Source organism: Lynx rufus, unplaced genomic scaffold, assembly GCF_022079265.1.
Source record: "Lynx rufus isolate CCGP_SWC_20201006 ecotype Redwood Valley unplaced genomic scaffold, mLynRuf1.p SCAF_2, whole genome shotgun sequence".
Taxonomy (NCBI): Eukaryota; Metazoa; Chordata; class Mammalia; order Carnivora; family Felidae; genus Lynx; species Lynx rufus.
In genome coordinates this window covers 211,204,636-211,222,485 of record NW_025814834.1, presented here as the reverse complement: position 1 = coordinate 211,222,485, position 17,850 = coordinate 211,204,636, and the positions used below count along the sequence as shown (strand labels likewise).

General features: G+C 46.0%; 1 protein-coding gene across 1 annotated transcript in view; it reads left to right on the top strand.

Annotated features, from left to right (window-relative positions):
* The first annotated feature begins 3,480 nt into the window (after nt 1–3,480).
* DDI2 (DNA damage inducible 1 homolog 2) overlaps nt 3,481–17,850 on the top strand; it is a 33,634-nt gene continuing 19,264 nt past the window's right edge. The window contains exons 1-4 of the mRNA XM_047083145.1: nt 3,481–3,806; nt 11,345–11,474; nt 14,574–14,810; nt 16,631–16,757. Coding sequence (XP_046939101.1) covers nt 3,669–3,806; nt 11,345–11,474; nt 14,574–14,810; nt 16,631–16,757 — 632 coding nt within the window. The 5' untranslated portion in view covers nt 3,481–3,668. The remainder of the gene's footprint in view (nt 3,807–11,344; nt 11,475–14,573; nt 14,811–16,630; nt 16,758–17,850) is intronic.

Here is a 17,850-nt window from a genome sequence, read left to right as displayed (position 1 = left end):
GGTAGGGGTCCACCTTCATTTTTTCACATGTGGAGGTCTAGTTGTCCCATTTGTTGAAGAGGCTATTCGTTTTCCCATTCTATTATCTTGGCACTCTTGTTGAAAATTAGTTGACCATAAATGTGAGGGTTTATTTCTGGACAGCATGAACTCTTTTTTTTTTAATTTATTTTTTTATGTTTATTTCTTTTTAAGAGGGAGAAAGAGTGTGAGCAGGGGAGGGGCAGAGACAGACGGAGACACAGAATCCAAAGCAGGCTCCAGACTCTGAGCTGTCAGCACAGAGCCTGACGCGGGGCTGGAACTCATAGAATGTGAGATCATGACCTGAGCCGAAGTCGGGTGCTTAACCGACTGAGCCACCCAGGCGCCCCTCACACCATATTTCCATCCTTAAGTTGCTCCCTATGACATAACCCTGTTTATTTCTTCTATAAAGTCTGTGCTTTTTGTGTTTATTTATTCATGTGTGTTATTGTCTGTCACCTCCACTAGAATGTGCTGTCCATGAGGCAGGAACCTTATCCATCCAGTTAGACTTTGAATCCCTCTGTCTTAAATGATACTTTTGCACACAGTAGGTGCTCAAAACATGTTCAATGAGTGTATGGGTAACTTAAGCTATCTTCTAACAATTAATGAGCAGAATCTGCAAGTTGGGGAGTTTCAGAACTGTTTAGTGGTGTGTGTACCCTGGATTTGCAGATGTTGGCTTGCATTGGGACTATGTATTTACTTATTTATTTATTTTACGTTAGGACTTTTTATTTTTTATTTTTTTATGAGAGAGCGCAAGCAGGGAAGGGGCGGGGGTGGGGTGGGGGGACAGAGGATCCGAAGCAGGCTCTGTGCTGACAGGCTGACAGCACAGAGCCTGACGCAGGGCTCGAACTCACGAACTGCAAGATCACGAACTGAGCCAAAGTTGGACGCTCAACTGGCTTAGCCACCCAGGTGCCCCTTACGTTAGGACTTTTTAGACTGCAAGTTTGGGACACCAAAATTCAAAATGGTTCAAGAAAAAAAAAATGTATCTATTCAAATGCCCATCAGCCACAAAATGGATGAATTGTGGTATATTCACACAACAAAACATTATACAGCAATGGGGATATACAAGCTATAATTACATGCAGTGATATGAACAAGACACTTGCTGTTGAGTGAAAGAAGGCAGACACAAGACTCATGAGTCTGTGCTGTTAGAAGTCAGGGAAGTGGTCACACTTGCAGTGGGGGGCAGGGTTAGTGATTGGAAGTGATGAAGTTTTGGGGTGATGGGGGGCTCGTGGGGGTCTGGAGCCGATGGCCAAGAAACAATTCTTGAAGACGTCTTCGGTGCAAAAAGGTGATTTTATTAAAGCATAGAGACAGGACCCATGGGCAGGAAGTGCTGCCCCGGGGACCATGAGAAACTTGTTATATACTTGGGAGTTGGGAGAGGTAAAGTCAAGGGGAAGTTTTCAAAGAGATTTTCATATGCTAAAGAAGAGTCACAGGATACTGGAGGCCGAGTTATTGTCAAGCTAAGGTTGTTTAACCCTCCAGCAAAGCATTAACATTAAGACAGTAGGGAGCTCAAGTATTTGTTAATGGGCTGCAGGTTATAGGGAAATTTCATTTTTATCTGCCATTTCCTTCTTGCCTTTGTTTCCCACATCACCCCACACTGAGCTCTGCACTGGGTGTGAGGCCTGCTTGAGATTCTCTCTCTCCCTCTCTCTCTACCCAAATCTTGCCCTCTCTCTAAAAAAAAGATAAAATAACATAAAAATACATGGAAGGACATACACCCCATCTACTCATAGAAGGAATGTTATGGACACATCGTAGGAAGAACGTATAAGGTGTATACGTATAAGATGTTGCCTTGGCCATCTTTGGAAAATAAACTCTGTCACCCCTGGGCACCTGAGCACCACTAGAAAAATCACGTAACAGAAAAATTCATCAATTCATGATTCCAACGTCAGCTGCATCCTCGACACCACCTGGCAATTCTGCGTGACTTCTCTGTTCAACTTGCTTCAATTTGCAACGGTTATTTCAAATCTTCCCTGCCGTAGCAGGCAGTATATGCAGGTTTCACCCAACACCCGTTGCCAAAACCTTTTTCTCCTGCCCATGTCCTTTAAAGAGGTGAGGAAAGCTAAACACTCACTTTCCTAGCCTTGCGGGCGTCTGCGTGGCACAGTTCTGGCCAGCGAGATGTAATCAGAAACCCGCCGCAGGACTTCTGGGCAAGCTCTTGCCTCGAACAAGAAAACGAGGCATGGCGTGGAGGCAGCCAGCCATGTTGTGACTCTCAGGGAAAGGCCAAAAGATTTACAGAAATACAGGCCCCGGGATCACTGAGTCACTGAACAGATGCGGCTGTCTACCTCCAGGCTTCCTATCCTGGGAGAAAAATAGACCTTTCTTTGCTCAAGTCGCTGACAGCCAGGTTTTGTGTAGCCCATACACCCACTCTTCTCAACCCCCTGCTCCTCCAGAGTCTCCAGCCGGTCATTGACTTTCTCGCCAGCCAACCTACCTACTTACCTGCCTCCGCAGCCATCCTGCTTCCTCCTTCCCTCCTGTTATAATAGAAGAGGGGTCCCTACTCCATGGATAGGGAAGAAGTGGGTGGTAAGCAGGGAGGTGCCGCTCATGCACCCGTTTTGGTTTTCTGACGAAGCCTTATGTTCTGGGCCTCTATCCACTCGTCAGCTAGGTGGCCCGAAACAGGCCATGACAGGAGAAAATACTTCGTGGGGTGGGGTCTAAGCCGTGCCCGATATTGTCAGGTGTAGGAAGAAGACAGTCCGAGTAGAGGGAACACTTTACAAGGCAGAGGAATGGATCCTTGGAGGAACTGAAAATCCCAACGTGGCTGGGAGGGCAGAGCGCAGGAAGGGGTCAGGGGTCAGGGGTCAGAGTAAGCCCGGTTCTATAGACTAGGCAGGGTTATGATTTTGGTTTTAACCCTCAATCATTAGCACAAGAAGTGGGTTAAGCTCTCTGAGCCTCAATTTCTGCTTCGTAGAACACATTTTAGAACCCTCTGCCTAGTTGCCAGTCGCCTATACCAAGCTGAGAGTTCTTAAGGGCCAAGAAAGACCTATCTTTTTACGCATTTTTTGTATCCACCTGGAGGGCGCTTCATAAATGCCTGCCGGATGAATGAGATTGTGGAGTCCGCCACAGACTTCAGCTACTAACTCCCTCAGTTGGTACATTTTTGATTCTCCTCGCTCCTTTCCTTCTCTCTCCTTTTCTCGCCCTGCCTCCTCCCTCTCTCTTCCCCAGCCCCTCCAATCCTCTCCCAGCTGCCCGCCTCCCTCTTCCCGGCCCGCCCCTTCGCCGCGTCGCGACGGCAGAGAGGGCCAGGCGGGCTTTACGGCAGCCGCGTTGCGGCGGGGCGGGGCGCCGGGCGGCTGGCGCGCTTGGCGGCAGCGGTGGGAGGCAGGCCGGCAGGCAGGCAGACGGAGTCGCAGGCGGGTGGCGGCGGCCGTGCTTGGTAGTGAGGGCGGGAGGGAGTGAGTCACTGAGCGTGTGTGAGGGAGGGAAGGAGCAAGCGGGCGAGCGAGCAGCCCGCGCCGTCCGCCCGCAGCACCAGCCAGGCCCCGCCGCCGCCCCGCAGCCCAGCGCCGAGGCCGGGCCGAGCCGAGCTGGGTCGGGCCCGGGCCATGCTGCTCACCGTGTACTGTGTGCGGAGGGACCTCTCCGAGGTGACCTTTTCCCTCCAGGTCGACGCCGACTTCGAGCTGCACAACTTCCGCGCGCTGTGCGAGCTCGAGTCCGGCATCCCCGCAGCCGAGAGCCAGGTACGCCGGGCAGCGAGCGGGGTCTCTCTCCAGGGCTGACCCTCCTGCCTTGGGGTCTCACGCCCTCCCTTTGCTGCTGGTGGGGAATTGGGGGTGGGGGAGCAGGATGGCCTCTCCCAGTTCGCCCCCGCGTCCGGGAGGGAGCTGGGATCGGTAGCTGCCCCCACACACTCCGAGCGTGGGGTGGGGTGCCATGGGAGGGAGCGGAGAACCTGACCGCAGACGCACCCACTGCAGCCCGAGGGGCGCGTGGACTGTTGGGCGGCCCGCCCCACCTTCTGGCTCTTTGGCCCCTTCTCCCCTAATAATCCCGAGTTTGGGGTGTTGTGGACCTAAGAAGCAGCTCCAGGTCTGCAAGAGTTCATACATTCTACTTCCCCAACCAGAAATACCAGTTTGGATCGCTGTGGTAGGTTGGTGTTCATCTGGTTTTCTGGACAGAGCTCCTGCTTAAGCAGCGGTAATTTACCTTTAAATGTAGAGATCTGCACTCCTAGTGAAGGAAAAAGTTTGAGACTTGCATTACCTTGTTTTGAGGCATTTGGAAATGCCCTGTACCTTTTTCCCTACCGCATGGCATTCCTGATTAAATTCTCTTAAAAAAAAAAAAAAAAAGGTAGTTATTCGTTCATTTCAAGCTGTTTGTTTCTCTGGTTTCTTCGCTGGTAGTAGGCCAGAATCCTTTTTTATTTCAGGCCACAATTGAGTGTTTGGGTGGGTTCAAAGTTCAGAGCTTTATGAGGATATTTCCGTAAAAAATTGCCTGGTATCTTCTCAGTGTGATTTGCTTGCTTGTTTCATTTCCCTACCGTGCTGGAAGGAAATTCAGCTGCTCTTACATTTATTTGAAACGAGCAACATAATTTATTCTCAGAATGCCCTGAGCTGCCACCAAACAGAATCGGTGACGATAACTCTGGCCTTTACAGGAAAACATTTAAATCTCGACTTGATAAGTGGACCGTGGAGGACATGGTCTAAACGTTGAGAAAATTATAGAAGTCCTCCAGGGCCCCAGAATGTAAATCCTGATTTTCTACTGCAGTTATGAAATACTTCCAAAAACTATTGCCCAACTGCAGCGTGTTCTGCCCTTTATTGTGATAAACAGATGCGTCAATATTTTGTTCAGAAGTGAGTATGATTCCTTTACACGATGTGAACTTTAGAACCTTGGCATAAAGCTGAATATCAAGAAGGAATAGGTTTCAGGATGCAAAGTGTCACATACGCAGACTGAAGCTGCAGAAGCTACAAAGAAATCGGTAAAAGGAATTTTTTGCAAATGTTTTCTAAAAACTGAGGAGCCAGTTCCTGCCCATGAATCCCTCACGTGAAAAACTAGGGAAGGACAGTTTAAGTAGGGAAGTAAACACAATTCTGAAATTTTTGAAGGTGGCATTTTCAATTGCTCTCTACCCTCCGGTTCTGTTACCCTGGTTATAATCACCAGCTGGCGGGGGGAATAAAAAATGAAAATGTAAGTTGGTCTCATCATTATTTGGGCTTGGGAGAAGATGAAAAGTGGCATTGCCTCTCTTCCTGCCCTTTTTGAGACGGGCTGTAACAAATTTAAAGGAAGAGACCGATGGAAAAGACCGTTCGTTGTATGGTCCAGGCTGGCACAGTCCTCTGTTAGCTCAGGATGTTAGGAGTTCCTCACTAATTGGACAGTAGGCTAACTCCACAAATTCTTTCTTATTCATTAGGTCACCATTTGGGCATTTACTTCCTCCCAAGCCAAATTAGCATATGGAAGCCTGGGCTTCAACTTCTGTGAAGCCTGTATTACCCAGCTGTAAACAGCTCCCCTGTTTCAAGTTTGTTCCGTTGGCTCCATTGTAACCTAACACAGTATCTATTTTAAGATGTCTGGTGGTCGGTTGTCTTTTCAGTTGCTTGCCTTGCCCATGAGGCAGGAACAGGATCCACCCTAGACACACACTTGAGTCATTTCCGTTCGCCAGATCCTAACGGTAAACATCATTATAGTTTTACCTACAAATACATCACTTACTTGAGGCCCCCACTCCCACGGCTTCACCGCCCAGGTTCTCCCATGTTACTCCTCTTCCCCTCCTAGTCCTCCTGCTTGCTCTGCTCATTCTTGTTTACCTTCTCTGTCCTCGTCCCTTCACCTCCATTTCTAAAGGGAGTTTCTTCTTTTTCTTTTCTTCTTTCCTTTTTCTTTCTTTCTTTTTTTTTTTTTTTTAAGGTTCCTGGCTGTTCTTCCCTGTCACGGTGTGTCCAAACCACGGATCTCCAAACTTTTTCAGTCAGGTTTCCCTTTGCGTACAGTGTTTTGGAACATACATCTTTGCGATACATATAATAAATTATAAGCACGAACTAATGTTATATGCATTATATATATGCGCACATAGGTATAGAATAACCGTAAACATCAATGAGTGAAGTAATAACCTTATGTCCATTATAAACAACCATAGGATAGCGTTTAAGGAAGGATGAACTAAAATAAATGGAAATGAAAATTCTAATATTTTTCTGTTCCCACATCTTTAAAGAACTGTTTCGCATGCCTGCCCCACATTGGGGATCACTGGTTTAGAATTCACACTTTCACATCAGCATCAGTCGTGCATAAGTATGCACTTGGAAAAGACGTTACTTTTTAACAGCTCTAGTCTGATTATAGTAGTTATAATGTGATGATAACAAATTTAGAATAGAAACTATCTCTACTTGTACATGTGATTAAAGCTGGGCATGTTCCATCTCTTAATACAAGTGTGGGCTTGGAAGCCGGTCATGGCTCTGTTTGATGCTTTGATGCAGAACTTGGCTGGGCAGACATCAAAGAATTATCAGAACTTAGCTTCACTTTAAATTAATGTCTTTGTATTTTTGAAACATCATTATAATTTACCCCTGTAGGTAGCATGTGGTAAAAACGTGTGCAGAATGTGTAAGGACTCTCAAAAGGCGTGTGTAAATGCCAAGTAATAGCAGTAACTGTATGATCCTGGGAAAGCAGCTCTGTACACAGCGTGATTTGTCGTTTGTAAAACACTATTTTAAAGCAGTGGAAACTGAAATTTTCTATTGTAGCTGGTTATGACATATTTATTTTTGCAGGTAATTTTCGTGAATTTTTTTTCTGATAAGTACTGCATATTCGTTTTAGAGAATTTGTAACTTCTAGGAAAAGGTGGAGAGAAAAAGTTATTACCATATCACCCCAAAACAACTGCAGTTTACTTCTTAGTGTATCTTTTTCCCTAAGCTTTCTTCCTTTTCTGTGGTTACAATGTAACTTTTAAACATGATGCCCTGAACTGTACCAACAGTTTCAACTTTCTTTGTTCAGTCAAAGCTACATTGTCAGCATTTTTCCCTGACATTTCAAGTTCTTCAAATTTATAATTTTAATGGCCATGTAATACAGATGTACCGCAGTTTATTTAAAAATTTGCCTATTGCTGGGCATTTGAATTGGGGGAATCGGAAGCAGTTATTAGTAACATTTCCATGGATATCTGTATTTAAGGCTTCGTCCTCATTTCTGATTGTTTTCTCAGGATGTATTCTTAGCTATGGAATTGCCAGGTCTTTTGAAAGGCTTTTAGTAACTGTTGCCATATTGTTTTCCAGAAGGGTTGGAAAAGTCAAGCTGTGGCATGAGATGTATATGTAGATCACTTGGCATATAGTAGGTTTTCAGTTAATGATAGATAGTATTAGGGAGTCATTCAGATGTGAGTCCAAAGATTCTGTGGCCAGTTGATAGTCCTTACTGCTAGAAATGTATTGTTACGATTTCTGTTGATTGGAGACAAGAAGGCATTTGACCTCATGCTTAATGATGGAGTTGTTGGTCTTGGAGTTGTTTTAGTCTATTGTTAAATGTCGATTAAGCTTAGAATTTGGTCTCTAGGGTGCTGCCTCTGGAGTAAGTACTAGCCAGTTTCGCAGCTTGAGACTTGTAGATGTGTAAATTGTCCTGTTGTGTGTCCTCATAACTGGCAAAACCAGAATTTTTAGCTTTGTGGCCTTTGAGTTGGATATTATGGTGGAAAGCATCACCAATGCCTTACCGAAACTCTTTGTTTTGACTGGTGGAAATGTGAAACCATTGGTCTGATGATACACTCTTGTTGAGCTGGAAACTCATTCAGATTTCTTATAGGATTTTAGCTATACAATAATTGTCTTTCTTAGACTCTTAAGCCTGTTTTAACAAAAAGAAGTCCGTTCTTTGTGGCAGTTATAATTTCAGCTAAGCTTTTGTTTATTTCATTTGCGTCCTTGGACTAAAATGGAATACGCCTGCTGCTTTGTCAGAGTGAAGAATGTTTTGCTCCTCACCCACATTCTTCAGTCTAGTATTTTTAGGAAATGGGGCAAGATAGCAATGTTCCACATGCCATGTATGTGTTTGGTGGTAGTTATTACCAGGATCTTAAACTTTTATTGTTAGATCAGGCTGTCTTTATTTTAAAAAGTTTTTTTTTTTTAATGTTTATTTATTTTGGGGAGAGAGAGAGAGACAGAACACGAGCAGAGGAGGGGCAGAGAGAGAGAGAAACATAGAATCCGAAGCAGGCTCCAGTCTGGGCGGTCAGCACAGAGCCTGACGTGGGGGCTCGAACTTACCAACCCTGAGATCATGACCGGAGCCGAAGTTGGACACTTAACTGACTGAGCCACTCAGGCGCCCCCAGGCTGTCTTTATTTAAAAAAAAAAAATTTACAGCGTCTGCTGAGGAAAGACTATGTCCACTGAACATCGTGGAGTTTTTACGTGGAAGTCCTGAGTGGGGAGCCGCCAGTGGTCCTTCCTCATGTTCAGGACACATTGATACGCTGAGCGGTGCACAGGGTTTTGGTTCCCCTGGTGAGCATAGGCCCTCAGTGGTGACAGATGGCTTAATAGCTCTTGTTCAGGTCACCAGCTAATTGAGCTGGCCGCATTGGACTTCGGTTTGGGGAAGTTGTATGTGGTCCTTAGGGAAGATCTCCCGCTCTTGGAGTCAGGCAGGTGTTCCAATCCTAGTTCTATTGTTTTTCCTTTTTTTATTTTCTTATTTTTTTCTTTCTTTATTTTTTGGTACAAAATAGGTGGTTTTATCAAAGCACAGGGATAGGACCTGGGGACAGAAAGAGCTGCCCTAGTTATCTTCTTAATAGCTGTGTAGTCTCAGGTCACCGCACTCTGTTTCCCTGTCCGCAACATGGGATGAATAGTGCCCACCTAGAAATGAGAGGGCGTACGATGAGGCGGGAGACTGTGGGAACCCGTTCCGATACAAGTGCAAGCCGTGGTTGTGTCTGCTGTGTCTTCATATGGCCCTCCAGGTAGCATTGCCAGCTTGAAGACAAGTCTGCTGCCGGATAGGAGCATTTTGATGCTCTGCGTTTGATTCCCTGTTGTAGATAAATGTTCTTCTGTAAGTACAGTTAAAATGTGTCAACTGATTGTATCTCTACATGTACTGATGGTTGAGTTTCTGAACCTGGAAAATTAAGGAGCGGGCCGTGGACCACTCAGTACCTTTGTTGTAAGGTGGCTTCGCTGTGTTGAGGCCACCTTGTGAGAGCCGCCTGCGTGGCATTTCTGTTGTCATGCCTCCTCTTGCTTGGTGCACACCTCAGCTGGGACACTTGTCCCTTCAGATTTATGGTAGTTTTCCCAACAATTCCACAAGTTACCATACAGCTCGCGGGTTGTATTGCAAACAGTCTGTGTTGATTCTGTTGTACCTTTGCCACGCGATATGTGGTTACATGAGGGAGAATAGCAGAGTGTGAGTGGATCGATGCAGTGACAGTCCAGTGGACTGCTGGAACATGTTTTAACTTTGCAGGTTGAGGGTAAGAACCAACGATACGTTTTCTAATGCTGTATAGAATCTTAGGAAGTGTAATCGGCCCTATGAGCTCTGAGTCCATTTTTTTGTGCACCCCCAGAAGTATTTGGCTTTGGAAATTCGGTTTCCTGTTGGTTCTATTTCTCATGTCAGTGTAGATTCTGAGAGCAGATATGACAGATCGTTTTTCCCAGCAGAAATCTGTATTTTTCAGGTTGCGTGTCAGGCAGTCTTCCTGCAAGAGCTGTGAGGGCATGTGAGGAAGCATTGTAAAATGGTAGTGTAGCAGACCGACCTGGAAGGGACAGCTGTAGCGATTATCTAGCCCCAACTGCTTGCTTGACAAACGGAAATGTGAAGCCAGGACCAGCGGAGGGACGCGGCCACTGTCAGAGCCAGGACAGGACTCAGGTTCCTCGGCTTGCACGTGGCCTGGTGCACAGCAAATCTTTTGAAAGAAAACCTTTCAAAGCCTGAGTTTATTCTGAATACCCCTCTGCAGTATGTAATGGTGCAGGATAGGTTTTATGTTCCTTTGTGGTTAAACTGTAGTGTGCCCTTTCTCCGTTTTTTTCCTACAGCACAGTGTTTCACCTGCTTTTATGCTCTCAGATTTTTTCAGTGTTTGATTGCACATCAGAAAATGTTTTTATTAGTAGTACATCCCTGATCCAGTAGAAGAGAAGGAAGAATGCAGAACAGGCAGTATTTGGAAAACTTTTAGACTTGCCAGCGTGCAAGATCATTTAAAAATGGATACATTGGGATGTCATATACAGCTTGGTGTCTGTAATTGACAAGACTGTATCCCATACTGGAAAGTTGCTTACAGAGTAAATGTTAAAAGTTCTTGTCACAAGAAAAAAAAAAAGACATTTGAGCTACGCAAACAAAACAAATTCCTGTCTTCAGGTAGCTTCCATTTTAGTGGAACAGAAAGACAATAAAGAAACAGATATTTAAGGAGCTCCTGGGTGGCTCAGTCGGTTAAGCGTCCAACTTTGGCTCAGGTCATGATCTCATGGCTTGTGAGTTCAAGCCCCGTGTGGGGCTGTGTGCTGACAGCTCAGAGCCTGGAGCCTGCTTCAAATTCTGTGTCTCTGTCTCCCTCCCTCCCTCCCTTCCCCTCTGTCTCTCTCTTTCTCTCTTTCTCCCTCTCCCCCCCCACTCTGTTTCTCAAAAATAAACAGTAAAAAGAAATAGAGACTTAATATGAGAGGGTTTTTAAATAGGGTGATTAGGGAAGGGCTCTGGAAAGGTTATATTTGATCAGAGACCTTAATAAAGAGTGGCTGGGAGGGCGTCTGGCTGGCTCAGTTGGTAGAGCACATAATTCTTGATCCTGAGTTCAGGCCCCATGTTAGGCATAGAGCTTACTTAAAAAAGAAATAGCTGGGGAAAGAACATTCTTCAGGTAGAGAGAAGAGCAAGTGAAACAGTCCCAAGGGGGAAATTGATCACATTATTTAGGGAGCAGCAATTACGGTATGAAACGAAGTCAGAGGGGGAGCCAGGGACCAAATTGTTGGACCTAGCAGGTAACGGGAAGGATTTAGGCTTTTATTCCAGGTGTGATGGGAAACCATTGGAGGGTTTTGAGCAGGCTGGGACTGACATCTGGTGAAAAGGGACACTGTACGTAGTCTTCCTGCTTTGTTCCATGTTATTTCTCAGTGCTTCATATGGTGAACTCTTTTCTGGTCGTAGATCGTCTATGCTGAAAGACCCCTCACAGACAACCACAGATCGCTGGCTTCCTACGGCTTGAAAGATGGGGATGTCGTGATTTTACGACAGAAGGAGAATGCAGACCCTCGACCTCCAGTGCAGTTCCCAAGTAAGACATCCCTGACACAGGCATCAGGAGACAGCATAATGCAGTGGGTCAGAGCTGTGGACTAGCTTCGGGTTCAGACTCCGGGGTACAGAGTCTGCCCCTTGGTTGCTCTGTATCCTTGGCTGGGTTGACTTCCCTGTGGCCGTTTTCTTAGCTGTGAGAATAGCGCAGCCTTCAGCATGCCCTCGATAAATGTTCGCTTGTGTTGTGATCGATGAGAACCGTGTCCTGGGGAAGGACTTAAGAGGCCATCTATGCCCGTGATTCCTGACTGACTTTTGCTGCTTCGTGTCTGGCCCTCAGCTAGCAGGCCTGTGTGGAACATTTTACAGTCAGCCAGGCACTTCACGGTTGTAGGGGAGGAGATTCCTCTTTATAATTTGTTATCATTATCAGACAAAGCTCCGGTTTTAAGTAATGTCTTCAGTGTTACATAGCTAATAAGTGAAGGCATGGGAACTAAAACGTGGTACTTTTCCCACTGTACTGAGCTTTATGAACATTAGGCAGCCGGACCACCAGATTCTGCTCCTTGCCCACCAGCCGTGTTAATCATGTGAAAGGAAACTTACCTGTCTCGGTGTTCTATCAGGAATAGGGGTTTATAGTCTGGAATCTGTGCTTTGGGATTTAGAACGTTTCTGTGTCCCTGAAATAAATACTCACAGTTGCATGGCTGAGAGCATGTGTGCATTTGATAGGGAGAGGGTTAGTAGCTTTCTTTGGATACTCAGAGGGGTTCACGATCTACAAAAAGTGGCCAGGGTTCTGATGTGGAACCCTTGAATGAAATGTAATCGTGTTTTCTATTCCCTGCTGTCTTCAGGTAGATTTCTTAAATACTGTTTAGTCTCTAGGTCAGTGGGTTTAAAGTTTGTGGTTCCAGCTGATGAGTGTTTGGGTGATGATGACACATGCCAGCTTAGAACACAGTGCATCCATTCAGCCCGAAACTGGGGCTGTAAGAGACCATCAAGCACTGTTCCTCCCAGACCGGGATTACATTAGTCCCTTGGGTCTACTGTTAAGCTTTAGAAAGAGTTGTGACTTGAACATGTCAGTCAAAAAAAAAACCAAAACAAATCTTCCTTTGGTTAATTTGGTGAAATTGTTAGTTCTGGAGAATTGCTGGTTGTTTTTTTTTTTTTTTTTTTTTTCCTGTCGCATGTGGACAAGAGAGCCAGTCTGTGGGGGAAGGGAGCAGATCTAGTCGTTCAGGTAAACAAGTTTTTCAGAATTACTCTGAAGCGAATGGACTCTCAAGATAAGTGTTACCATGGTTAAAGATAAAAATTTCTTACCCTGCAGAGAAGGTCCACCCATATATGTGTTGCTGGTTGGTATGGATTAACTCTCTCATGCGCATGTGTGCGTACACACACACACACACACACAAGCTGCCAGCTGAGGTCTGTTGGAAGGAAGTGGCTAGTTGAACCCATGCTAAAGAGGCAGAATGATACTTGAGTTTAAGGATTCCCTTCTTCTAGGGGTGCCTGGGTGGCTCAGTCGGTTAAGCAACCAACTTCAGCTCAGGTCATGATCTCACAGGTCATGGGTTCGAGCCCCGCATCGGGCTCTGTGCTGACAGCTCAGAGCCTGGCACCTGCTTCGGATTCTGTGTCTCCCTCTCTCTCTCTGCCCCTCTCCCGCTTGTGCACGCTCTCTCTCTCTCTCTCTCTCTCTCTCACTCTCTCTCACTCAAAAGTAAATAAGCATTAAGGAAAAAAAAAAAAAGGATTCCCTTCTAGTTGCTTTCCCAACAGCTTCAGGATAGCCTCAACTTGAAATAGGAGTGACCATCAGTCACATTTTTGGGATTGAGGAGATACACATTTGCTCAGTTCTAGCCCCTAATTCTGTCTCTGCTCTACCTTTTTTTAAAGGTAAAACTCCTTTTCTAAGTAACCGTTCTGTTGAGATATCATTCGTATACCATACAATTCACTCATGTAACGGGTGCAGTTCATTTTTAGTCTATTCCCAGTTGTGCAGCCATCACTACAATCAATCGTAGCACATTTTTATCACCTTATAAAGAAACTGGACCTATTAGCAGTCATTCCCCATCTGCCTCCAAGCCTTCTGGCCCTAGGCAACCGTCAGTCTACTTTCTGTGTCTGTATTTTCCTATTCTGGACATTTCATAGAAATGGAATCATATAATACGTGGGTCCTTTGTGTAAGGCTCCCTTTTATTTTCCTTTCATTTTAATAAGGTCAGCTCAGCCTGGATTATAGAACCCAGGAGTTGTAGCCTCTAAATCTGTTCTATCTTTTGGTGACCTCAGCACCGAGAACCTGAGCAAGTTCCTTTTCTTCTGTTTGTCTCTCCTGTAAAACGATTACACCTGCTAGCTCCCTAGGGGTGTGAGAGGAGTTAGCCATGGTGCGCAGATGAAAGTGTAAGTTCCAAGAACGAGTATGTTTAGCAGAGACTTGTAGAATTTTACATCTAAAATTTATGCAGTTCACTTGGTTTGTATAGTATTCTTTACCCCAGGTGTCCGGGCCCTTTGAGAAATGTCAAAACAAACTAGGATTTTTCTCAAGAATCACATCCAGATTTATGTGGTTATGTTTATTAAGACTAGCTTTAATTTTTAAAAAATACAAGTAAGTAGGGGCTCCTGGGTGGCTCAGTCAGTTAAGCATTCGACTTCAGCTCAGGTCATGATCTCGCAGTTCGTGGGTTCGAGCCCCGCGTTGGGCTCGGCTGACGGCCCGGAGCCTGGAGCCTGCTTCGGATTCTGTGTCTCTCTCTCTGCCCCTCCTCCGCTCACGCTCTGTCTCTATCTCTCAAAAATAAATACACGTTAAAAAAAATACAAGTAAGTAAAAACTTGTTATGTCTTCTGGGATATTGTAGAAGCCAAAAATCTAAGGTCATTACCGTTGACTGCACCCCTTTTCTGTTCTTGATTGTGGGTTCACTCAGACTGCAGTCTTTATATTCAGTCAGCGTGAGAGAGCGCAGAGGAAAGGTCAGATGTCTGCAATTACCATTTACCGTATACCGTTCACCGGCAAATGTTCCGCTGTGCCCTTCAAATGCTTGTGTGTCACTGGAAGTAAACTCTGAACGATTTTCCCCAACAGACTTGCCCCGCATAGACTTCCGTAGTATAGCCGTGCCTGGCACGTCAGGCTCCCGGCAGCGCCGGCCACCAGGAGCACAGCAGTCCCACTCATCTCCCGGAGACATAGCTTCATCTCCTCAGGGCTTGGACAATCCAGCCTTGCTCCGAGACATGTTGCTGGCCAACCCCCATGAGCTGTCCTTGCTGAAGGAGCGCAATCCACCCCTGGCGGACGCTCTGCTCAGTGGAGACCTTGGTAAGCTTATCGACGTGGAAGACTGGCGAGCGGACCTGAGGGGAAGTAGTGGTGTCGCGGCAAATTTGGAGAAACTCCAGCAACGGGGGTGTTCAGCCCGCCAGGTCACATGATCTCTCGAGCACCCCAGTTGCTCTCCGAGAGGTAAAGTGATGCTGATGCCAAAGGCGGAGTTGCGTGGCGGTCGTGATCCAATTTTGCAGCAGCACAGAGTTCTGAAATCCAGCTTGACCAGCCTCCTCCACTGACGGTTTTTTGCTCCCCCAAATTATTTTCACGGCGCATAACCTAGGGACTGGTATTCTAACCTGTTCGGTGGGAGCCTCAGTTGAAGAGAGCACCAGTAAGCCAGCTGATGCCGGGTGAAATGCTCTTAGGGACAGAAAACCTATCCGGTGCCCTCAGCCCGTATGGCAAAACGGAGCCCTCTGACTCTCGCCCACCCCAAGATTAACGATAGTCGGTTGTCGCCAATGGCTTGTTGCTGTGTTTGAGCCATTCTTGAGTTAAACAGAATGTTTGTTTTTAGTCAGCTCGATGAATAAAGTTTTTCTCTGTAAATTTCTCCAGTTTTACTCCTGGGTTTATGCAACTGTGCTGATTACATTTTAAAGCGTAACAGATGCTCAATAGCTCATTCTTCAGCTGACCCTTTTTTAAACTGAGGTAATAATTACCTAACAGAAATGCGCAGGTTTTAAGTATACAGTTCATTGAGTTTTGGCAAAGTCCTGGAGCCGCCACCCTAGTCAAGGTGATAGAATATTTTTCTCGCTCTCGAATTCCAGTATGTCCTCTGCTGGTCAGTTTCCGCCCCTTATGGGCTACTGCCGTTCTGATAACCGTGTTTTCAGTCTCCGGGTTAATGGAATCACACAATATGTCCCTTCTCATGTCGGGCTTCTTTTGTCAGCTTAACGTGGTTTAGATTCCTTCATGTCGTGTGTATTGATAGTTCATATGACCGTTATCTTGGCGTCTTTTAATTTCTTCCGCAATATATCTAATCGCCAAAGACCGTGATGATGGCACGTAGAACTTGATACATTTAAATACACCCTCATTTAAGAAACAGCGAGACTAAGGTGGTTCTTGTGACATACATTTTATAGCAAGCAGTATTTTCTCTTTGCTCATTTTCCTGCCTGTTACTCACGAGGTCCTGTAGGTGGACTGACAATAGTTTGCATGTAACGTCCCTGGTCTAAGCAGGGGGTATTCTCAAGGGAGTGGCAGGAAAAGCGGGGCTGTAGTGCCCTGTGGGTCTTGTTGTCGTCTCTCATCGAAGCGTAGCTGACACACGGTGTTGGCGGTAGAGTCACGGGGGCGCAACACGGTGATTCGTCATGCCCACACCTTGTGCTGTGCCGCTGCAGGTGTGGCTGCCCTCTGTCCCCACGCAGGGCTGCGACGGCACCACTGGCTCCGTGCCCTGTGGTCGCGCTCTGTTTTAGTTCTGCGTAATAGGTTAATGGGGGCAGTGGGGAGGAGAGGAGTGGGGTCACTCATCTGCCACACAGATGGCTGTTTCTGCTGATTTAAATTGAAATGCTGTTACCTCTGAGTAGAAACAGTGTGACGGATAATTTCTTACCGGAATAAATGACTTTTGAAAATACTTTATTTCTTGACACTGAACTTAGGGGACGTAGTCTTGCCTCAAATAGCAAGTAAATGTAATTGCCCATTTAAAATAATTCTTAGGCATCCTTTCTGCATCTTTTATAGTTGTATTTTGAGAAGCGATTTGATCTGGAAAAGTACTAACAGAGAATGGAAATAGCGTGGTACTCAAGATGTCCCCCTTGTTGTTTTTGTAGAGAAATTTTCTAGGGTCCTGGAGGGACAGCAGCAGGACCGAGCCCGGAGAGAGCAAGAAAGGATTCGTCTCTTTTCTGCCGACCCTTTTGATCTTGAAGCTCAGGCAAAAATAGAGGAAGATATAAGGTAATGACCCTTTACCTAAAGAGCAAGCTTTAGAGAATCCAGATTTCCCAAACGTCAGGTGACCTGGTATCAGTCGGGCATCTACTTTGAGGCAGCGCGTCCTTGTTTTGTATGTGAGATAGTAATTTCAGCCTTTTAGGTCACTCTCCTCTTCTGCTCTGCTCACGTGTGGATTTAACGGTACAAAGTACGGGTACCTAACTTGGGGACTTTAATGAAGACTCCCGGACTAGCCTGCGGTGCATCATTAGAGCGAGCCCACCAACCTGGGGTCGACGACCCCAGGACTGCGCACAAGCTCCAGTTCGGTGAGACCGTTAGGCTGTCTGTACAGGCTGATTGGAATCTCAGTCCTTACACATAATACACGAGCCCTAATGGAACCCAGGCTTGAGCATGATTGGATCAGAGAGCCCTGTTCGGATGGGCCCTTGTAGTCCTGGGTCTGTTCTCCTTCTGCAGTCCTTGAGCTGGCCTCCGTGGATAGACAGACTGCCAGACACATTTCCAGCTCCAGTTTCCCTAATGCTGTGGCTCGCACCTGGGGCTAAGGTAGTATCACATAGGAAGCTTTAAAAAGGCAGATGGCTTGTGCTCTGTTCCCCAGTCAGCCAGATGGATCAGCATCATAAGAGGTGGGGCCAGAGCAGGTATAATGGTGCTAATGCCAACCTCAGTCACATCATGAGTCACAAGAACGATGCTGGTCAGTGGCCAGTCCGTTAGAATGAAAGCACAGCTGCCCCCCACCCCCATGTCATGTTTGTTGCGAACGGTGAAGGCTTTGGCACAGTAGTCCCTCACCTTCCCCGTGGTTAATTGCAGTCCAGGAGCAGGTACATCAGAAGGTCAGTAGTAGCCCGACAGTGTCACAAGGCCTGTGTCATTCGCCTCAGTTCATCTTATTACGTGGGCATTTTAGCATCTCCCATCATCACAAGAAGGGTGAGTACAGTACAGTAAGGTATTTTGAGAGAGACCACGTTCACATAACATTTGCCACAGAGTATTGTTCTGTTTTATTACTGTTGCTTATCTCTTATTGGGCCTCACTGATAAATTAAGCTTTATCATAGGTGTGTATATATATAAG